Source organism: Eulemur rufifrons, chromosome 14 (assembly GCF_041146395.1).
Source record: "Eulemur rufifrons isolate Redbay chromosome 14, OSU_ERuf_1, whole genome shotgun sequence".
In the NCBI taxonomy this organism is placed as follows: Eukaryota; Metazoa; Chordata; class Mammalia; order Primates; family Lemuridae; genus Eulemur; species Eulemur rufifrons.
In genome coordinates, this window is record NC_090996.1 from 26463850 (window position 1) to 26488468 (window position 24619).

Sequence of the window (24619 nt, forward strand, 5' to 3'; positions counted from 1 at the left end):
TGACCATAAAAGAATATGAATAATTTGGGCTTTGAAAAAAGTGAAAACAGTTGTCTTTTAACTGATAGTCTGACACTACTACAAAAATGTTATCACATACCTGCCAACCCTTGAAAACCATGAACAGAAAGATACTGCATGTAAATTAGATACGTTATTTTTGAGAATAACAAATTAAATCAATTTCTCCTTTCTTTAAAATATAGTGGGAATGTCTGACTAATTGAGAGAGCTGGCATGTACGTTCAGTAATACAGCCATGAGGAATGTATTAAGCAGCAACATGACCAATTCGTATCTATGGAAAATGCTATCAGTTAACTGAGATGGAAGTTATCTTCCATTCCTTCTGTTTCTGCTGCCCAATGAATAGCACAAGGCAAAAGTGATAATGAGATATAAGAACACATGATGTAATGAGGAAGGGCAGCCAGGGAAAGACACATGGACTGGAAGCTACCGTACGGAGAGCACAACGGGCATACTGTGACACAGAGAGCGGCTCGCACTTACCCATGCTCACAGACTGAGTCAGCAGAGGAGACTGGAGTCCTGACTCCCAAAAGACTATACTTCCTGTCAATAATAGTGAGGGCAGTTGGTGAGGGCAGGAGAGCCAACAGCATGGATTAATGTAAAGGAGTCAGAAAAACACGTGGGTATGATATTTGCTAACTAGTCTGGATGATTATCAATTATACACCAAAGTGATACCACCAATACATTTGTTGTTCAAACATATATGTCTTGTTGCTTTCTGTCACATTAGTACTTGATTACTACTGTCTTAAAATATAAGCTAAGTAACAAAGGAAGAAAAATAATCATGGATCATTTTTTCCCAGTGCACTCCCTGTATTTATTAGGCTCTTTTAGAAGTATGGCAGAGAACAGGTATCCAACATCTATCTTCTTCTCTTCCTTTTTTAGCTACAAGAGGTCTCTGTGGCTGGGTTAGGTGGCAGACGTAAGTAAAAAGAGCCCCACCTTAACTTTACTACCTCTTTTAGCCCAGCAGAAGGCTGAGAACTACAGCGCAGCAGAACTATTCAATTCCCAATAGTCTTGAGAGGTGTGAGGAGCTAAGAGGCTAGAGTAGAGTAATACTTATTAACTAATTATTTATATTAATGTTATCTTTTATAATTGCTTTCTGATGGACAGGAAAGATTGTTTCTTAATAAATTAGTTTGTTTATTCCCTCTAATACAAATCATAAGGTGGACTGTAGTTTTACGAAAATTATCTCAAATAATCTATATAAGAAATAATATACTTCTATGACTCTAGTAACTCTAGAAATTTTTAAGCAAACATTTTTTTTTTTTTTTTGCATTCTGTATGATTTCATTTATAAGACACAGAGGGGCAGGGAACAAAACTATGGGGACCAGAATCAGAACAGTGGTTACCAGGGCCTGGGGCTGAGGGAGAGTACAAAGGGACACAAAGGAACTTTGGGGGGCAGTAAGACTGTTCTAATCTTGATTATAGTGGCAGTTCCACAACTCTATACATTTGTCAAAACTTAGAGAACTGCATCCTAAAATCCACCACTAACAAGCATGACATTTACTGTATATAAACTGTACCGGTCTGGAGGAGTCCGGAGGGTGTGGGTGCTGGGGCTGACTGCCTGGGAGGGTGGCTATAAAGGGGATGGCTACAGCAGATTTGGGGTGCACTGGAGACACCCTTGAGGATACTGAGACTCAGTGACTTTACTGTTTAATTGTCAAGCAAACATTTTTGTAAGTTTAAGATGACGTGATCTCACTGCTGGTTTAAACTGCAAATTACTATTAGGCTTTAACTCTTACTTTTAATAAATATGTTAACTGCCTAGGTCCCAAAGGCATTTCTGTAAGAGGACAAAATTTAAAGACTGAATAAATTACTCAAAATGAGGCTTCAGGGATGCTATACCTGGAGTCTTGCTGATATACCTCTGAAACTGCAAGCTTCATCCACGCCCTCAGCGATAACTAAAGCACGCTCATGTTAGCGTTCTGACGCTGCTAGGCCAGCAGATCGGACTCACTGTCAGCTACGAATGGGAGAGGTACGTTCACACACACCCCCTCCCTCCCTCCCTCTACACACACACTGTCTGGTGTGTCCAGCCATGCACTGAAGCAACTAAATCCTCAGGAACAACAAAACTATCTAAATAAGAAAACCAGATTAGAAAAAAGGGTGGCAGACGAAGTTACAGGTGCTTGCCTACACTGGGAAACAAAACATTCTATTTATTAATGAGAGACTTTATAAAAGCCATTATGAAAGAGAGTACCTCACCCTTAAGGTACTTATAAGGCCTCCTTTTCCTTTTGACAGTTTTAAGAGATTGTAATAAACAAAAAGAGTGTAAGAGCTGCCACAAATAATTAGGATTTTCATTTGCAGTTGTCAGGAGGTTTATAGTGTGTTTTTAAGCTATAATTATATTTAATGTAAGTCCTAATGCCTAATTTTAAAAGACATCAAAAACTTGACTAAGGAAAATTATATTCAAGGAGCATGTATTTCTCTTCTCAGTCTAAGTACTCCAATCCCTGAAAGCAGGAAAATAAGTTATCTAAATGTATCAGAATGTTTATTAATATCCCTAAACATTCAGGATCCTAAATATGTTAACAGCAAAATCAATGACAAGATAATTTTATAGAAAATTATTCATTTCTATTACCTCCAATACAGAAAGGGAAAGCAAGAGTCCCATAGTTCTGTCTTCGCTATGTAGCATTCGCTTGCCTGTAAACTGTCCTGCCCATTTACGACACTATTAAGAATCTTCTGTCTGGCTGACTGCTCCAGAGGAAAACAGAAATTTCCTTTCTTTCCCTCACTAATCTCCATACAGCTATCCCAGTTCATGTACACTCTCAGGAACCCAGTTTAGTCAAACTAGGTATTGAGACAAATGCTCAATACCTTTGTACATTTCCAAACACCTGCGCTGACAGTAAGCCTAACAGGTTAATGTGGAGTGGGGAAATGTTTTCAAAGTCAAACCCAGAGAAAAGACCGGCTGTGAACATAACGCCATTTATTTTCTGTGGTGCAAGGCAAGCAGTCTTCTTGGGCTGGGTTCCATGGCTAGGCTAAGTTCATCTGACTGATCACAAATATATTAATATATGTATTGAATCCGAAGCAAAGAGCCACCTTATGTCCCCTGTTGTGTGTCACAAACATTAGAATTATTTTTTTCTCCAGTAAGCGATCATTCAAGAACAGAACAAGAGATAGATGGCCCAAAATTGTTTAGTGTGATAAATTTAATGAATAGAAAATCACAGAAAAAAATTTCAAGATGGGACTATAAACTCTAAACCCTAAAAACTGCAGCAACTAGTAATACCGAAGCTTAAAATAAGAATAACAAATAAGTCTTTCCTCTTTATTGAGGCCTAAAACATGCTGACTTTCATATTAAATATAGTTTCAAAAAGCCTTTTAATTCAGGAAGAAGGTAGCAGATACTGCTTTTTACAAAAGTGTAAAATCTGATGGCCTGTGGTGCATCTGTGACCATGTTAATGTGACTGATACTTACCTTAAAAACACCTGGACTCAAGAGACATACCACAAAGTATTAAAATACCAGATTTTAAAAAATGGAAATCTGCATTAACTTCTCTGCTTACTCTACAGTGTTAATAATACTGCCGATGACTTAAAAGCTTATGTTCACCAACCAGCACCCTTCTGGGCTGCTCTGCCTGAAAGCTCACCAGCCTTGCCAATGACCTCCCGAGTGAACAGCGTCTCCCGCAGGGTCCCCTCAGAGTGTGGGCTCAGGCAAAGAGCTGCAGCTCTTTCCGTGATGTTTCCACCCACTTTGACTTGCTCTGCTTTTACGCTTTTCTTATTTAAACAAAAGACCCGTGGCTTTGACTGATTTCCTTTTTATTCCCAGTACTGACCATCTGAAGGGACGTTAACATTGAAACATAAGATAGATCTAATTTGCATATAAAATGTCAAAACAAAGCTCAGTGTCCCCGCATATGTCTTGTTTTAGTAAAGACAGAGTTATATATTTCTGTATATCCCATTTCCTTCATGAGGGGCTTGCTTCTTGGGAAAAGTTAATTGCCTAAATGGTCGCTTTACTTTTGAGGTGCTATTGTGGCTACATTCAGGGGTAAAGAAAACCCTAGTTTATCTTTACCAAACACCTTCAATATCTGCTCCAGTAGGGAAGTATCTTGCCACTCCATTATCACTCCCAACATAAATAAATATTAATCAAAAATGAGGAAAGATCCCAGAATCATTACCTAAATGTCAACTTCATTTTCTTTGCAAAGTTTATTTATAAACTATCATACATAATCCTTCTATACATTAATCCCAAATTGAAATATCTCAATTTTTCCAACAGAGAATAATTCTAGTAAGTGAAACTGAAGTGCTTAGGAATAACAATAAAACACATCAATTTGAACGATGAATTTGATTATTTCAGAGTATCTAAACAGTACTTTGTATTGATTAATTTTGAGGCCAACAACTACATTTTGCATATGATATGATTTAAACATGGCATTAAGAAGACCTATGAAAAATGAACATATGTGAAAAAATCATTAAGAAATTATGGTCCTTTCATCTATGTATTATTTGATGTGAATATACTCTGCTCACATAATTGTCAAAAACCTAGATTCCTTTTTTAATTTAACATTTTTGTTTTTTAAATTGCAAAAATTATATATATTAATCATGTACAACATGTTTTGAAATATGTGTATACTGTGGAATGGGAAATAGTTAACATGCATTATTCACATACTTATTTTTTTTTGTAGTGAGAACACTTAAAATCTAATCTCTTAGCAATTTTCAAGAATACAATATATTGTTATTAACTACAGTTGCTATGTGTACAATAGATCTCTAGAACTTATTCTTCCTTACTGAAATTTTATATCCTTTGACCAACATCTCCCCAAAAACCTAGATTTCCGATAGTTGTACAAGGTTTCCTTTTATGCCTTGGAACATGTATGCAAATTAGGCTAATAAATCATAAACCTGAAATTAGAGAATATGCCTGAATACAAGGTAAGGTTTCTAACTTCCTGAAGTCACTTACTAGAAAAGAGGGAATTATCTCATAGCTGAGTCTTTACACAGTATCTCATATTATGAGATGTTCCTTCATTTACTCAATATTGAATAAAAAAGTACTCTTTTTAAGCACATTGGCTTAAAAATCAACTTCATTCAAAGCTGTTTCTAGGCTTATAGAAATATATTAATGAGAATCAGGAAAAAAAGAGAAAAAAATCAATACACTAATTATTCCCAGTTATAACCTTAAAATTGAAAGTGTTGGATATTGCGACAAAGAAGCCTTTTAAAAAGTGCTTTTAAAAAAGTGGCCAAACATTATTCTCTCAGAAAGGACACCACTAATAGTAGTTAATTCTGGGAAAGTAACTCGTAACTGGGCAGGTAAGGGACAAGACTGGGAGGGTAGCCTACTTTTCACTATGTACCTGTTAACACTTTAAACTATGTGGATGCATTATCTGCTAAAAAGGAAAAAAAAAAAAGGCTGAATTCTAAAATAGAAACTAGACCCCCATAAAATATTACAACCAATGACAAATCAAATGTAAGTGATTATGTTGTAGCGATTATGAATATATAACTATAAAACAACGTTTAAAAAAAAACAGTTCCACTGTTTTGTGAATGGTACTTGTGATTTAGACATGAAATTTTCAGTTAGATTATGCACATATTAAAAAACTGTTGTAATGCAAACAAGAGAGACACAAATGAAGATATATCCAGGAGATTACTGCTAGATGATACACGGGGGTCCTATTGATCATAAAAACACTGACCACAATGATTCATGTATAGCGTTTGAGCAGGATGGTTTTATGAACAATGAGGGTACGCAAAGTAAACCTTCTGTATTATTGTATTGCTTCATAAAATGTAACTAAATTAATAAATTAAAATTGTTACCATTTCATCTACCCCCTAAAAGTTTATAAGGGGAGACTTCCCTCCATTTGGGCTTACACTTACATTCAGGCATATATATTAACTTCTGTAAGAGAATGTGCTAAGCTGTATCAAGAAAACGACCATAAAGTATCAACTTTCCTCCACACACTTCCTTCCTCTGCTACAGATGACCATTTCTTGTGAGCAACTGTATATTCTGATTTTATACCAATTCAACTCTTATTTTCTTTTAGAGTAATAATTTGGACATTAAACTGGTCAGATTTAAATGCATAAATCTGATCACATTTAGTCAAGTTTCAGTAAATGTGGTTATATTTTCTCAGCCACTAAGGTAAAGCTAGGCTCCTCACTGATGGAAAGTTTGACAGCCATCACCGTCAGTCACCCGCAGCTTCCTAAAGGCTTTGACAGCACCTTAGCTATGATATTGCTTTAAACCAACCAAACAGTCAAGGGTTGTACCTAACAACAGGATTCAGATACAAAGCAAAACATATCAAATTTGAAGGGAGAACAAGTACACACCAAAGCTATGTATTAAAGGACTAAGGAGAGTGGTATACGGACATCTTTTATCCATTTTCCTAAATAAGATAAGGCCAATAATGAGAAGGACTAGAAAACACTCAGAACCCAGAAGAGAAATAACAAGGTACATTAAGGAAGGATTCTGTAGGGAAATGGTTTTATTTTTTCTGGCTTTCAAAACTTAAAAAATATATATTTGTGAATGTAAGACTCATCAGAACTGTGGAAACTGCAGTAATTCCAGTTAAAATTCTTAATTCTGCCATTTTAATACATATGCTTAGGGTATTTGTAAATTTTAACATTACTTTGTATTTGTTAAAGTATTAAAATTAAGTATATATCATCTATCTGTATTCATCTATGCTAAAAAACTGATGGTGTTGTGTTTTCTGGCGACTCTGGGATGCCTGTGACCAATGAAAACTTCCTGCACAGATAATGAATGAATAGAAAATATTTCGTATGCAAGGATGAGCCAGCCAAAGACTGAGAATATGGTCATATCCTACATCCATTAACATGAAAAATACTCAGATAAGAAGTTCTTGTCTTCTTAGTGATCACTGAGATAGCTTAAATTCTGTCACTTCTGAAATGAAGGTGCAATGCGCAGGAGATGGAGAAAGTGGGAGGAGAATGTCATCGTGGCTACCAATCTATCTCCCTGGCACAGGAAGCTACTTTCCAATGCCATTCCAGCGTGGAATCTTCTGCTTGTGCTAAAATGGCTGAATCTAAAAATTTTCGAGGGTAATATTGCTACTAAAGGTACCTACTGAGAAAACAATGAAAGAATTGGATGGAAAGTGAAATTCTGCCTGTTACTCAAAACCACCCAGTACCTCTGTGCGGTTCTCCTCCATGCAGACTGCTCAAAAAGATTACTAACCCAAGAGGAATACACTGGGCTCACAAAGAGGGTAAACCTTTAAATCAAAGTTCCCACTGTACATGCTGAAGAACTCACCATTCTTCCTTTCGTTCAGAGGGGGTAAGTGCTGACTGGACTGCAAGGAAAGTTCCTGGAATTCGTGAGCCACAGCTTCACTTTGAGGACTTGGAGCAAGATGGGCTAAAGGTCCCAATTCATCCTCGGTGTCTATCGCCCCTGTGTGATCCATTGTGTTCCAGCCACTGGTAACAGGGAGTACGAGACACCTCTTAAACGTAGCCTGCTGAAGACACTGCCAAAATAAAGAATCTGTAAATAAATGGTACATTTATTTTTCTCCAATTTGCACAGAAGTATTAAAATGAGAACCCTGGGTTCTAGTCTAGTTTTACTGTTGTGTGGCTGTTGGCAATTCATTTACCCTCTCTGGACCTCAGATTCCTTGTCCAACACACAGGAATAATATACTTCTCACCTAAGAAAGCACTTAAAAGGTAAACTGAAGTTGAAAGATACTTTGTGTCAATTTTTATACAGTGGACTAAAGAAAGTTATAGTCAGTGGTGCCATTATTTAAAGATTTTAATGCATGATAAAATGAAGTCAACTAATGCTGATGAAAATAAAGTAGTCTGGTTTGAAAGTTCATTTTAACTCTTACGTATCAAGTCATTTTGAATTAGTCAACATTCACAGCAACCAGAAATGTTTCAGATAACGAAACATCAGCCTGTGTCTCAGAGGAAGAACTACAGAAAACAGAACTTTCAGCTAACCCACAATGGACATAGAAACAAATTTTTAAGTCACTGAGATTTGAGGCTGTCTGTTACCACACCATAACCCGGCCCATTCTGACTCATACAGAAATCAGCAACAGAAATACTAATGACACAACACAAACTCTAAATATGCAACACTAGCTTAGGAGCTAAACAGCAGAAGGCAAGAAAACTGATACAGGAATCTAAAAGGATGGTGGGTCCATGTTATGCAGTGGCAACACATTTGATAAAACTGCCGCCTGCTTATTTAGTAGCACCCATACCACTGTTCATCCATTCGCTTACTGATGGACACGTGGGTTGTTTCCAGTTTTTGACTATTAAAAATAAAAATACTCCTGCACAAGTATGTATATGGATATATGCTTTCACTTCTCTTGAATAAATACCTAGCAGTGAAATGGCTGGATCATTCAGCTGCTGTACATTTAAATTTTTAAGAAACTGACAGAGTGTTTTCCAAAGTCGTCGTACCATATTGCATTCTTACCAGCAGGGTATGAGGATTCCAATTGTTTCACATCCTCAGCAACACTCCATATGGTCAGTCTTTTTTATTTTAGTCATTTTAATGGGCAATTAGTGATATTTTATTGTGGTTTTAATTTGCATTTCCCTAATAACTAATGATGTTGAGCATCTTTTGATTTGCCATCCCTGTAACTTCACAGGCTAAGTATCTGATCTAATCTTTTGTTCACTTTTAAAATTAGGTGGTTTATTTTCTTGTTATTGAATTTTAAGAGAATTTTAAAGATACATTCTGGACACAAGTGCTTTATCAGATATGCAACTTGCAAATATTTTATCCCAGACTGCGGCTTATCTTTTTATGTTCTTAAGAGTGTTTTGTGAAGAGTAGATGTTTTTAATTTGATAAAGTTCAATTTATCAATTTTTTCTTTATGGACGTTTTTGTTACTGTAGCTAATAAATCTTTGATTAGCTGAAGGTCACAAAGATTATCCCTATGTTTTCTTCTAGATATAGTTTTATGTTTTACTTTTCATTTAAGTTTATGATCCATTTTGAGTCAATTTTGTATATGCAGTGAGATACTAATCAAAGTTCTTTGTTTTTTTAAAGTCCTTTTTCCTTTTGCATATGGATATCTGATTGTTCCAGCACCGTCTGTTGAAAAGATTATCTTTCTCTACTAAAATGCCTTTGCACCTTTGTTGAAAGTCAGCTGACCATGCATATGTGGATATATTTCTTTTTTTTTTTCTTTATGAGACAGAGTCTCCCTTTGTTGCCCGGGCTAGAGTGAGTGCCGTGGCATCAGCCTAGCTCACAGCAACCTCAAACTCCTGGGCTTAAGCGATCCTACCGCCTCAGCCTCCCAAGTAGCTGGGACTACAGGCATGCACCACCATGCCCGGCTAATTTTTTCTATATATATTTTAGTTGGCCAGATAATTTCTTTCTATTTTTAGTAGAGACGGGGTCTCGCTCTTGCTCAGGCTGGTCTTGAACTCCTGACCTTGAGCGATCCACCCGCCTCGGCCTCCCAGAGTGCTAGGATTACAGGCGTGAGCCACCGCGCCCGGCCGGATATATTTCTTGACACTCTACTTAGTTCCCAAAGAGGAGTGAGTCAAAAACGGGGAGTCCCTAAATTTTATATACAAACTCTGCCCTAAGTCTCTGGCTGATCTCTAAACTATGCAGGTACAGGGCAGAGACTCCATGAAGCCCAGCTAACGCAAAAAGAACTGAATTGAGATGTCAGAGGCTGCCCACCCTGGAAAGACAGAGTTTGCAGAAGTGTGTGCAGCAAAGGTAACTGCATATGAAAATAAAACAACACTTCTAAGAGGGAACATAACAGAATCTAGAGTCTCTGCAACTGTCAACCAGAATTCCATATGCGATGGAAATGCTCTTTAATAATGAAGGAAAAATTGTCACCAGCAAACACATTATATAAGAAATTCTTAAAAAACTTATTCATGCTAAAGAGAAATGATACCAGATGAAAACTTAGATCTTAGAAATGAAAAGCATCAGAAACAGTAAACATGTAGATAAAAACTACAGACTAGTTTTTCCTCTTAATTTCTTCACTATTACCATTCAAAGCAAAAATTATCACACACTGTTATGTGGTTTATGACATATGCAAATGTAATATATTGACAACTATAGTATAAAGGATGAGGGGGGTAAATGTATTCAACATTTTTACATTTCTATACACCATAAGAAAGTAGTAGAATTTTAACTGTAAGTACACTGATAAGCAAAAACGTTTTAGCTAAATCACCAGTAGGGACATTAAAATGGCATTCTAAAAATACTTAACTAACCCAAAAGAAGGAAAAGTAGAGAAACAAAAGACAAAATGAACAACAACAAAAAGTAAAATAATAGACCTAAATCCAACCTTATCAATAATTACATTAAATGTAAATGAACTAAACATTCCAATTAAAAGACAGAGATTGAGAAAAGCTAGAGGGGGGGCAAGATGGCCAACTAGAGAGAGACACAGCTTGCTGGACCGTCCTGGAGGGAAGACAGGATTTCAAATGGAGTATAGGGGAGAGGAGACACAGCTCAGGTGATCATATAGAGAGGTACTGGAGCCTGCTGGGGACCTCAGGGAGGAAAACTGCTAAGTAGAGAAGGAATAAGATAAAGGAAAGAGGGTATCAGCGAGGATCAAACCCAGAGAGGCTCCGAGCCCAATGAAGAGGTAAGGGGGCATCCCTCTCTCCCTCCTGTGCACCTTTGGTGACCAGGGGGCTACTGAGTTTCTTGGAGGGTTTCCCACCCTCATGCGCCCAGACATAGCAGCAAACATGAAACAGTGGGGAGAACTTGCACGATCCCAGAGCTTGGCATTCTGTGCAGGATTCGCCTGCAAGGAGAATGACCCAAGAGGCCAGACAGCCAGCTTCCTTCCATTCAGGCGCTTTTCCTTCCCCTTGCCTCTCCCATCCACTGCAACCAGGAAAGCAGTTTGAGTCGAGAATTTGGCCAGTGGCTCCCTCTCCCCAGTGGGTGTGTGCTACAGGCTGAGGCCTTCACAGAGAGCGGGGCCCACACCTCTTTCCATGAGGACCCGTAGCAGACCCAGGGTGCCCAATCTGAGAGCTCCCTGCCCACCAGCGTTTCGTGGAGACCCATGCCAGTGGGTCAGACACGCAGGCTGGGGGGAGGTTTGAGAGCTGGACTTGGGTGGTGAGGGAGCCCACATGGACAGAACTGACAGGAGAATAGTGTGGGGTTCTGGTAATCTGGGAGAGCACCCACCTCTCCCTGGAGGAAAGCAGAGCCACTGGATTAGGGTGGGGCCTGCAGTAGGGAAGATCCCAGCAAGGGACCATAGCAAACAAGCATATAGGCCCTTCCCCCACGAACCACCCTCTCTCTCTGGGAGAGCCTGTCCTGACTGTCCCCCCAGCAACTCCCCCTAGTGGCTGGGAAAGCAACCTCTGAGCCCTGCTGAGGCTTTGCAAACCTTCCAGGCTAGCACAACCTAACCACACTCTGTTTCACTCCCCCACCCTCCTCTGCTGCAGGGGAGATCAAGCAACCCCCTGGGAGCTACAGGGCCCCTCCCAAATCCTGGGGCACTCAAATGCTCCGCCAGAGGGACTAGAGCTTACCACGGGCACAAAGGAACATCCTGACAGAGAGAACAACTCTACAGCTCATCACAGCATCTACTGACTCAATTAAAAATGGCATAGCTGATTCTTACTCACAAGTACCACCCACCATCTTGGAGATTAAGCTGGGGGACCCAATATAATTCACACTTCTGGGAAGAAGTGAAGATAGCAGGATAGAGGCAAACCGAGCAGGCTGTTTATTAGGAGAGAAAGAAAAGTTATGGGCAGCTCAGCTCGATCTCTGAGGGGTCTCCTTCTTCCACTTCAGACCTCTGGACTGCTCAGAGTCTGTGCAGAGACCTTCTACCAGAAAGCAGATGCAGCAGAGATCTGGTGCCTGCCAATACCAGGCTTCTGCAACTGATGACATTCTGATCATTCTGGTGTACACAGCCAGGTCCGCTCAGGACCCGGCCATCCAGCAGTAACCTTAGCATCACCCTCACTGGGCTGGGGAGGGAACAGACGCTCCCCTGTGACTGAGAGCTGAGCATGCCTCCTCACTGGCGTGGAAGCTGAACAGATGGGGAGCCTCAGACGCCACAGTGCCACATGGAAAGCCTTGGGCAACTGTCTCAGTGGGTCCTAGGTGTGGGGGGACAACATGGTCAACTAGTAGCTTCAGCCTGCCTACAAAGGACCTGAGCCGTGAGAGAAACCCCTGGCCGTGTGACTGGGCATCAGCAGTCCCCATGCTGGTGGAACAACCCCCCCATATGGGTGGCTCTGTCCCTGAAATCCCAAGAGCCATCTCTGAAGCTCTTGCTGTGCCCAAGTCCAAGGTTCTGCCCCTGTGGCTCCAGGGCCCCCACTGGGCTCATGACTCCATCCCTGAGACTCTAGAGTTGTGCCTGGATCCCAAGACCCAACAGCTGAGTCCCCACCACTATGGCTGGGCTGGCAGAATCTCCCTGAGGTCCATCAGGACCCCCCCATCCCTGAGCAGCCATCACTCCTGGATTTGGTTCAAGAGAATCCCCAGCAAAGGAGAACAGATACTCTGCATACCTGTTAGCCCAGAGCCAAGAGAAGAGATGCAAGATGAGAAGAAACCAACATGAAAAAACAAAACAGTTCAACACCCCCAAGAGAACACAGTGGAGCTACAGTAGTGGACTCCACCCACAAGGAAATTGCCAAAAGGACAGAAATGGAATTCAGAATATGGATGGCAAGTAAGATGATTGGAATTGAAGAGAAAGTTGAAAACCAACAAAAAGCCAAAAAAAAAAAAAAAAAAAGAATTTCAGGAAATCATCAAAAAAGTCACTAGAGATCTAGACAACATAATAAAAGATATAATAGAACTTAAAGAACTGAAAGAGTCATTCAGGGAATTTCAATATGCAGTTTACAGCTTCAACAACAGGCTAACACAAGTAGAAGAAAGAATCTCAGGCCGGGTGCGGTGGCTCATGCCTGTAATCCTAGCACTATGGGAGGCTGAGGTGAGAGGATCGCTTAAGCTCAGGAGTTCGAGACCAGCCTGAGCAAGAGCAAGACCCCGTCTCTACTAAAAATAGAAAGAAATTAGCCAAACAACTAAAAATAGAAAAAATTAGCCAGGCATAGTGGTGCATGCCTGTAGTCCCAGCTACCCGGGAGGCTGAGGCAGGAGGATCGCTTGAGCCCAGGAGTTTGAGGTTGCTCTCTTGCTGGGCTAGAGAGCTAGGCTGATGCCACAGCACTCTAGCCCAGGCAAGAGAGTGAGACTATCTCCCCTCCCGCCCCCCCAGAAAAAAAGAATCTCAGAGCTTGAAGACCAGGTTCTCGAGATAACTCAGTCATTCAAAAAGGCAGAGAAGAATATAAAAAAGTCTGAGCAATCACTGAGAGAGATATGGGACTATATGAAGCACACTAACATTCGAAGTATAGATATCCCTGAGGGCGAAGGGGAAAGAGCTGAAAGCATGGAAAACTTATTTGAGGAAATTATTAAGAAATACTTCCCGGACATCGTCAGAAACTCAAACTTACAGATACAAGATGGACATCAAACACCGGGAAGATTGATAGCAAAAAGGTCACCTCCAAGAAAGTCATCAACCTGGCCAAAGTCAAAATGAAGGAAAATTCTAGAAGCAGCAAGACAAAAGCATCATATAAACTGCAAAGGAAAACCCATTTAGGCTAACTGCAGACTTCTCAGCAGAAATCTTACAAGCCAGAAGGGATTGGGGTCCCATCTTCAATCGACTTAAACTGAACAGCTGCCAGCCTAGAATTTTGTATCCTGCAAATCTAAGTTTCACAGTAGACAGAGAAATTAAGTCCTTTCCAGACAAGCAAACACAGAGGGAATTTTTCATGACCAGATCTGCTCTGCACGAAATACTCAGAATAGCACTATACACAAATCAGCATAATGGATACCTACCAGTATAAATTCACCTGGAAAAAAAACAAACCCAAAACTAACAACTCCTATAAAACAATGGAACACGAGGTAAAACAAAGCAATAAGGGACTATCCAACCAGACAAACAGACCAACATCCCAGATACCAATACTATCAATGTGAACAGACTGAATGCTCCTCTCAAAAGACACAGGCTAACTGAATGGATGAAAAAATACAACCTAAGTATCTGCTGTCTCCAGGAAATACATCTAAACCACAAGGAGGCACACAGACTCATTGTGAAAGGATGGAAAAAAATATTCCATGCAAATGGAAATCAAAGGAGAGCAGGTGTAGCCATTCACATTTCAGATAAAATTTGCTTTAAGCCAACAAAGGTAAAAAAACAAACAAACAAACAAACAAAGAGGGCCTTCATACAATGGCAAAGGAAGCCATCCAACAAGAAGACATAACAATCCTAAACATATATGTGCCCAAGAGAGGAGCTCCCAGATACATAAAGCAAATCTTACTAGAGCTAAGCAAAGAAATAAATAGTACCACGGTAATTACTGGGGACCTCAACACCCCACTGTCAGAGCTAGATAAATCATCTAAGCAGAAAATAAAGAAATAATGGATTTAAACCAAACTCTGAATCAAACAAACCTAACAGACATTTACAGAACATTCTACCCAAAAACTACAGAATACACATTCTTCTCAGCAGCATGTGGCACATTCTCGAAGATTGATCATATCGTAGGCCAAAAACACATCTCAACAAATTCAAAAAACTCAAAATCAAACCATGTATCTTCTCAGACCACAGCAGAATAAAACTAGAAATCAATCCCAAGAGAAACACTCAAATCTACACGAAGTCATTGAAATTAAACAACCTGCTGCTGAATGATTATTGGGTCAAGAATGAAATTAAGATGGAAATAAAAAAATTCTTTAAGCTGAATGACAAACTGGACACAAGCTATCAAAATCTTTGGGACACAGCAAAAGCATTCCTCAGGGGAAAATTCATAGCCTTAAATGCCTACATCAAAAAGACAGAAAGACCACAAATTGATAACCTAATGTCACACTTCCAGGAACTAGAAAAGGAAGAACAAACCAAAGCCAAAGCCAGCAGAGTAAATAACGAAGGTCAGAGCAGAACTAATTGAACTGGAGAACAACAACAAAAATACAAAGGATTAACGAAACAAAAAGTTGGTTCTTCAAAAATATTCAGCCATAAAAAGGATGAATTAATACCTTTTGCAACAATCTGGATGGAACCCGAGACCATTCTCCTAAGTGAAGTATCACAAGAACAGAAATCAAACACCACATGTACTCGCTATTAAGTTGGAACTAACCAATGAGCACACAAGTGCACGTAGGGAAGTAAAACTCAGTGAAAAGCAACCGTGGGGAGGGGGGAAAAAGGGAAGGGAATAAACCAACCTAATGGGTACTATGAACACTATTTGGGTGACGGGCACACCTATAGCCAGGACTCAAGCATGACAAAAAATGATCCATATAACCTAAAACATTCATATCCCCTTAATATTTTGAAATTAAAGAAAAGATAGAATGGATTTTAAAACATCTAAGAATGTATGCTTACAAGTGACATACTTTAAATATGAAGACACAAATAGGGTGGAAGTAAATGGATAGAAAAAGATAGGTCATGCAAACAGGAATTCCAAGAAATCTATAATGATTATATTACTATCAAATAGACTTTGGAAAAGATGTACTAGGTAGGTGAATTTGCATGTAAAATTACTTATTTCACTAAGGAATATTAAAATATGACTCCTAGATTTTTTCAAAACTATGAATTTTCATTTCAAATTATTTATCCATACAAAATAAAATGTGTTCCCACCAAATTAATTCTAAGATACAAGTACCATAATGCCCTTATAAATGGCAAAGATATACAAACTCTGACCATCAATGCTAATGATTTAGAAGATGCTTTAGGCATGGATTTTAAAATATTTTCATGCAGCATTATCTGTTCTTCATGTTGAAGAATTTTTTTCAACCTATTATGCCTTGACATTATGCTCACCTTAAACTCCCACACATCCCTTCAAATTAAGAAAATTATAAGCTAAGGAAATCTTTATAAAATGTAGCAAAGGGAAAAGAGTAAGTTTTCAATAATTTTTAACTTAATATTCATGAATACTTTTGAGGCAGTATAGACTATACTTATTCTGAAATTTTGTAAGCTGTCATCTTACAGTCTACTTAACTACTTGATAATTTTCTTTTGAAAATTAAATTCAACATCAAAGATTAAAAAAACACTCTCTGTCCAGTAGTCACTAATCAAGATGCTAAAGAAATGGCAACAGATTTTTTCATTGGGTCATAATTTAGTTATTGAAAGTAAAACAATCATTTAGCTTTAACTGGACAAACTGCGATAAAATATTAATTTATCTAGAACTGACAGAATGAATCAGTAGTTAATACCTTACAAATCCCAATAATAAATGCATTCCAAAATGAAACAAATCCAACATTTATCCAACACTAAATAAAACCACAGCACAATACTGGTAAGATCAACCTAGGATATAGCTTTTGCTCTCAAAAAAACAAACTACTTCATTGTCAGATATTAATACTATACCAGAGATAGGAGGGGAAAATACAGGAAAAAACTAAGAGGTATTATAATTTCATTTTTCCATCTTTTTTTTTTTTCTGAATGGAGTCAAGATAGCATCAATAATAATGATCTTATATTTTAAAAGATGCTAGGTTATTGGGCTAAGGTGGTCCCCAAATCAGTACTAATACTTCTTTTGAACCCAGTGTAAGTCCAAAGCCAATTCCTTTTCCACTGGACCTTACTGTCAGTAATGACTAATTTACACGAAATACTAGTAAATAAAATGATGTATCATTACTACTATATACAAGAAATCCTAAATAATAAAAGAGCTCAAAGGATATCAGTATCAAACTTCAGAAGTTTAATATATAATCAGTCAAATGCAAATAGGTAGATTATCCAAATATCCTCAACAAAAAAAGTTTTAGCTATAGCAAAACTGCTGTTCTCCCTTTAAACTCCCCTGAATTATTAATACAAACATTGGAAAACACCTGGATAACAGCCAGTAAAAATAGATTTCTAAATTCAAACAAAAGAGCAAACTTGGGTCAAGAAGTTCAAAGACATTTAAGCACACACACAAAACAATTCCCTACATTAGAAAGTATTTATTATTAAGGTCTATAATCAAACAAGTTGAAAATCTGGGGTCAAATGCACTTCTGAGAAACAGAACTTTGTGGCATTGGATTAGGTAAATTAATGATGCCAACCCTCGGTTATTTTGGTATCTTTTCTTCCCCTAAAGTTCCTGATGGCAATTTGTTAAATAACTGATGTTAAAGTTCAAAATTTATTTACTAGTGTAAGAACAAGATCATATCAACTTGTATATATGAAAATATTTTCTCAATAATATACTGCCATTTCTGTATTATTCTCTTCTAAATGAAATTTCTTAAGGGTATCAAGAATGCGTTATCAAATCTGTGTTTTTACATGAATAAAATTCACCTCCCAACTTTGTAATCAGGGAAAAAAATGAATCACAGAGAACATTTCATCCAATCTGTCCATGTTCAATCTTAACAATTAGAATAGAACTAGAGTTCTAAAACTCTGTTTCTACACAAATATTATTTCACTCCTGGGACATAAAATTTTTATTAACTCATTATGAAAAATGTTTTAATTCCCCTATTTTCTAATTTAATTCCTAGTTTATTATTTGAATCTCTTATATTTTAAAAGACTATATAAATTCATAGAATCACAATATTTTCGCTGAAAGGTATCTTAGAACCAATGTCAAGTACAAGTGCTTCTCAACTCTCCTCACAATATGATAATCATTTGGGGAGGTTTTAAAAAAAAAATCCCTGATGGGTGCGGTTGGGAAGGAGGATCTTCAGAGATTCTGCTATAGGTCTAGAATAGAGTGATTCTAATGTGTAGCGGGTGTTGGGAATCACTGATCTGGTGGAATCCCTTTATAGAGAAGATAAACCATTTTCCCAGAGAGTGGGAAGAGAGATCAGAAACAAGTTATTACAGTATATCTGAAAAACAGTAGACTATAAGTAGGTATAAGGTGCTATAGGAACCTAAAGAATTAAATGTCTAACTGCATTTGGGTAAGTTAGGAAAGTCTTCAAAGATGAGTAGGAGTTTGCCAGGCACAGAGTTTTTCTCATTAGTAAAAGGAAAGCAGCACAGAGATCGCCTAACAGCAAAAGGTCTGACGGGCCAGTGTAGAGAGGGCACAACAGAGGGGTAGAAGACAAGGTTGGTGTGGTAAAGCACAACTGTGAAGGAATGTGGACGGTAAAAAACCATGATGTGATCAGCTTTATACTTTACAAAGATAATTACAGTGGAGACCAGTTACTGATAAAGTCTCATGCTAAAATGCTGAGGAACTAAGACAGTGGAAATACACAAAAGGGAATAAATTCAAATACAGTCAGGCTTACTGATAGGATATGGTCTGAGAAGTGCACTGTTAGACCATTTTGTTGTGCGAACATCTTAGTCTATTTATACAGACCTAGATGGTAAGGCCGGTTGCAGCCAGGCTTCAAAGCTGCACAGCATTTGTTACTATACTGAACACTGTAGGCAACTATAACATGATGATAAGTATCTGCACATCTAAAAACGTATCTAAACGTAGAAACATGTAGCAAAAATACAGTGTTACAATCTTACGGGATCACCATCATATATGCAGTCCCTCATTGACTGAAACGTCATTATGCAGTGCATGACTTACTATTTAAGAGGCAAAATGTGAAGGTTTGAAGACTAGCCCATTTGAAAGGTAAAGGAGATTAAAGAATTGAGAGTGGGCTGGCACTGGTTGATCATGCCTGTAATCCCAACATTCTTGAGAGGCCAGGAATTCAAGACCTTGTCTCTTTAAAAAAAAAAAGAAATGAGAGTGGTTGAGGTTTCCAGATTTGGGCAGTTGTTAAGGTATCATTAACACCAAGGAAAGGATGAGTAGTGAGGGGCAGATAAGGAATGTCCACCCAGAGAAACCACAGGCCCTCAAGGCAGGAGCTCTGCAAAAACAATGTGGCTAGAGAGAGTTATTTGACTCCAGGCCAGGCAAATCCAAATCACTTAACCTCTTAGAGACCCAGTTTCCTTTTTTTAATTGGAGACAAGGTCTTGCTCTGTTGCCCAGGCTGAAGTGCAGTGACATTCATAGCTCACTGAAACCTCCAACTCCTGGGCTCAAGTGATCCTCCTGTCTCAGCCTCCTGAGCAACTGGAACTACAGGCACGTGCCACCACACCCAGCTAATTTTTCTATTTTTTGTACAGACACAGGGCGGTGGGGGGTGGGGAGGAGGAGTCTCGATATTGCTCAGGCTGGTCTTGAACTCCTGGCCTCAAGCAACTCTCCCATTCTCACCTTCCAAAGTGCTAGGATTACAGGTGTGAGCCACCTCACCCAGCCAAGACCCAGTTTCCTAATTTAAAAAATGGGAATGACAACTGAAAAGAAGAAAAACAAAGACTATTTACCCAGCTTGACACTAAATCTAATCTAGGCTTTCCCTAATTTTGCCCTAAAGACCTTTCTGTGGATATCACTATTCCCATTTTATAGATGAGAAAATCGACGCTTGGGAAGATTAAGCAAACTTGAGAGACTAACATCAAAGCCAAGTTTCCAACTTCAGGGCCCATATTCCTTCATGTATGTACCAAAATGCAGATAAATTGGAACAAATAACTGGGAGAGACAGATGTTGCTGGGGAAGGGGAGGCGACAGGGAAGAGAGACACAAAGCTGTGAAGAGGTCCACTGGTACAAATCCTAACATCCATATTGATGGCCCGCTTTACAGGCACTGTGCTAGACACTGGGATTCCAAAGATGCATCAGTCACAATCCCTGTTCTTCCTGTTCTCCAGGAGGTCAAGACCTTGTCACACAGGCAGTTACAACATTTTAGTACTTAACAAGAGCTTCATGGCAGATGAAGGAAACACTCATTTTGTTCTGCTGAAAGTGTGACTGGAATTAAACTTCAGACAGAAAATGACATCTACAGCCGTGGATGTACGACATATAAACAGGACATCTTTCTTACACTAGATTACAACTCTTTCAAATAAACAACTTCTAAGCAGGATTTTTATTTGTAGCAGTTGGGTTTTTATGTAGAGCCATTAAGTATACGGTAAAAATGTACTATAAATATACCAAATAATGACAATACACCATATAGAAAGTTATGTAACGGTCCTTCTATGCTGGAAGTGGCTCATACAGTTCTGAGAATGCCAATGTCATGATTTATTTTTTAACTTGTTTACTAAAATGAGTAAGTTTCAAATGAACATAACAAACTGCATATTTACCTTCCAAAATGATGCATTCTTAGTAAGTACTATAACTAATACTTAAGTAAACAGTATTTCAAAAATATTCATTAAGCTCCATCTGTAAGTAAAATTTGAATTAGTAAAGTTAAAACACATGTGGCTTTTAAATTACTACATAAAAAGACAAAGAATTAGAAAATGTTATTTGTTCTCCAAGTAAAATGGCTAAAACCCAAGTCTTTTTAGCTTGAACAACTGTGTTTTCCAAGTTTATTCATAGTGAATGAGTCTCAGAGAATAAGAATTGATTAGAGGATTAATTTTAAGCTGTGATGATTTCCATATTTAGCAAATATTGGGTTAAAAACAAACTCTAATTTTGTTGAACCACAATCAGCATTCGATTTAACTGCTAAGAAGTAAATATTTATAAACAGATTAAACAAATGTTTTATTTAACAGATAAAAAATACATTGTACTCTTCCTATTTCCAAGTTCTCTAAGGCAGGGAGAGAAAGGGGAAGACAGAAAGAGAAAGAAAGGGAAAGAGAAAGGGAAACTAAAAAGAAGGAAGTCTCTTCTTTTTATTTGCAGGCTTTTTATTCTTGATATTGGGAATCAACACAATTTAAATTGAAATTTAAAATACATGGGAAAAAAATGAAATTTGGTCCACTTGTCCAAGATATCCTGACTAGTTAAGCAGCAGTACTGGGACCATAAGTACTCTAACTTGTAATTTGGTTCTTTAGTACTTATTTAGCCAGAATGAGAAACCCTAACACTAACCATGCCAGTTAGTTGGTAAACTGAAAAATTCAGCACAAGACGAGTCACTAAAAATGATACACATCTTAAAAAACTGTCTTTTTAATTAGAGTGCATAAATGTCAATTCACTTGCCAGCATTCCGATACAGGGTCAAGGCCACCTCTTGTCTCTCTGTGTACCTGCTGGCCCTCTGGCATAAACCACCACTGTCTATGATTTGCAGTTTTTGTTTCTTCAAAGTGGAAGAAAAATAGAAAGGATTTTTTATTATAGAATGCATCCACATTTTTACAATTTTTAACCCCACTTTTTAAGTTTCTCTTTCACACTTGATTCAATAGTATCATTTAAGAAATATGCCTTTGTGTTGTTTCTAAACATTTAATTTTTTGTGCTCGTATTTTATCAGTTTACACAATATTTTGTTAAATTCCTACTAATGGCATAAACAGATTTAGGAAAAAATGCAGCTGACTTTTCTTTAGCATACAACTCAATTAGTGAGAACAGAACTACAACACCAGACTTTAGCATCACCTCCTGGCTATGACCATCCAGAATGTCCTGGGACAAGGGAATGGAGAAGGTTGGTAATCCAGAAAGCTGGCCAAGCGGAGGACAGATAAGAGAAGTTCTACCACAAAACATTTAAAGAATATGTTGATGCCAAGGGCATCTCAAATTAGATCCTTGGGTCTTTTAAAGTTTTCTGGAGTCTGTTGATGCAAGTTACAACTCAGATATTATTTCATTACTGTTTGACTTCTTGCAAAATGTGTTAATAATATTGTACTCTGAGACAACAGCTCAGAGTACATACAAAATCTTCGGAGTTTTGTAAGAGCACTTTAGCAGGTAGTATAACCATAAATAAGTTTCTAACACCATTAGTTAAATATGAGATAATCTATTCTGATTTTATTAAAGTCCTGTAAAATTCTTATGAGTTTTCTGCATTAAATACATTTGATGTATAAAACAGCAATCTTAACTAGCTGTGAAAATTTTATTAGTTGTACTATAGTTGTGGAGAAGGTGTTTTTGTTTATTGAGATAGAATTCACATGCCATAAAATTAACCATTTTAAAGTGTACAGTTCAGTGGTTTTTAGTGGATTTACAAGGTATGCAACTGTCACTCTAATTCCAGAACATTTTCATCACATCTAAAAGAAATCCTGTACCTATCAGCACAGCAGTCACTTCCTAATTTCCTCTACCCTTAGCCCCTGGCAACCACTAATCTACTTTTGTCTCTATGGATTTGCCTGTCTGAGACATAGAATATGTCATAGAATATGTGGCCTTTCGTGAGTAGCCTCTTTCACTTAACATAAATGTTTTCAAGATTCATCTACGTTGTACCAAGTATCAGTATTTCATTGCTTTTATGGTTAAAATCATAGTCCACTGCATGCATTTACCACATATTGTTTATCCATTCATTAGATAATGGAATTTGGATTGTTTTGGCTACTATGAATAATGTTACTATGAACATTAGTGTACAAGATTTTGTGTGAATATATGTTTTCAGTGATCTTAGGCCATATATATATACATATATATATATATATACACACACACACACATGAGTGGAATTATTGACTCATATGGTAACTCTATGTTTAACCACTTGAGAAAATGCCCAACTGGTTCCACCATTTTACAACCAGTGAAACGTTAGGGTACCAATTTCTCCTCAACCTTTTTCAATTTTTTAAAACGACAGCTATCCTAGGAGGGAAATGTAGATCAAAAGTGCAGTGCGTTATCACTTCACATTCACTAGGATAGTGAATTACTGGGTTATACAGTAACTCTATGTTTAACCACTTAATAGTGTTGAGTATCTTCTCATGTGCTTACTGGCCATTTATTTATCTCCTTTGAGAAATTCCCATTTTAAAATACGGTTACTCATCCTTTCATTGCTGAATTGGAACAGTTCTATTTCTCCATATAAATGCATATTATATATAAATATATATAATGGATACTAGATCCTTATTATATTCACAAATATTTTCTCCCATTCTATGGGTTGACTTTTCACTTTATTGATAATGTGCTTTGACACACAAAATTTTTTAATTTTGATAAAGTCCAATTTATCTATTTTTTTCTTTGACTGCTTGTGTTTTTGATGTCATATCTAAGAAACCGTTGCCAAATTCACATTCATAAACTTTTGCACCTATTAACAATTCTGGTTGTGCTATCTTAAATTAGCTAAAAAAGAGTTTATCTACATTCTCTTAATTATGAGACCCAGAACTGGATCCAGTCCTCCAACTAGGGTTAATATGAACGGCTCAGAAACTATGATTACCTCACTTACTGGTGACACTTTTAGTAATTTAGTTTCAATTTGTAGTAAATGAATTTTCAACAAAAGCCTTTTCCACAACAGAGACAGTAAAGGGTATCAGTTCAGACCTCAGGCTTTGGAGTCAGAAAGACATGGGGACAAAACCCAGCACTATCACTAATAAGTTACATAAACATGAGCAAGATGTGTAACCTCAATAAAGCCTAGTTCCTCACATATAAACTGGGGTCATACTACCCAACTCATGGGATTAATGTATGATTAAATGTAAGAATACAGGTAGCCATTATTACAGTGGTTTCACCAATCAAAGTGAATTTTCACTTACACAGTGTTGGCAAAATTCTGAAATTGTAATAATACATGCTATTGGCAATCCTGGGCCAAATTTCACATATTAAAGGCATCTAAATTGGTACAACCTTTACGGAGAAAAATTTGCCAATATCCATTGAAATTACAAATGCATTTAGCTTTTGATCCAGCTATTTATCTTCTGGGAATTTACATGTTCAAAATGAAACTGCAGGTACGATTTTCAGAATAGTAGCACATCCCCTCGCCAAAGGTGGTAATAACATAGGACAAAATTGTCAAAAACAACAATTTCAAAACTCCAGAAATGGGACAAAAGGCATACAACAAGTGGAGAAGTATTTAAGACAAAATTACTGAACCTTAGTAAGAGCAAAAGATTCTGTGGCATTTTGAAAATCATATATCGGATAAGACTTGCATCCAGAATATAAAGTACTCTTACAACTCAATAATAAAAATTAAAACCTCAATTTAAAAACAGGCAAAAGATTTGAATAAACATCTCACTAAAGAGGACACACAAATGCCTAATAAGCACACACAAAGATACTCAATATCATCAGTTATTAGAAAAATGCAATTAAAACCATAATGAGATACC

General features: G+C 37.6%; 1 protein-coding gene across 1 annotated transcript in view; it reads right to left on the reverse strand.

Annotated features, from left to right (window-relative positions):
- Positions 1 to 24619, reverse strand: part of MRTFB (myocardin related transcription factor B) — a 173618-nt gene that overhangs the window by 101243 nt on the left and 47756 nt on the right. The window contains exon 4 of the mRNA XM_069486905.1: positions 7496 to 7712. Coding sequence (XP_069343006.1) covers positions 7496 to 7649 — 154 coding nt within the window. The 5' untranslated portion in view covers positions 7650 to 7712. The remainder of the gene's footprint in view (positions 1 to 7495; positions 7713 to 24619) is intronic.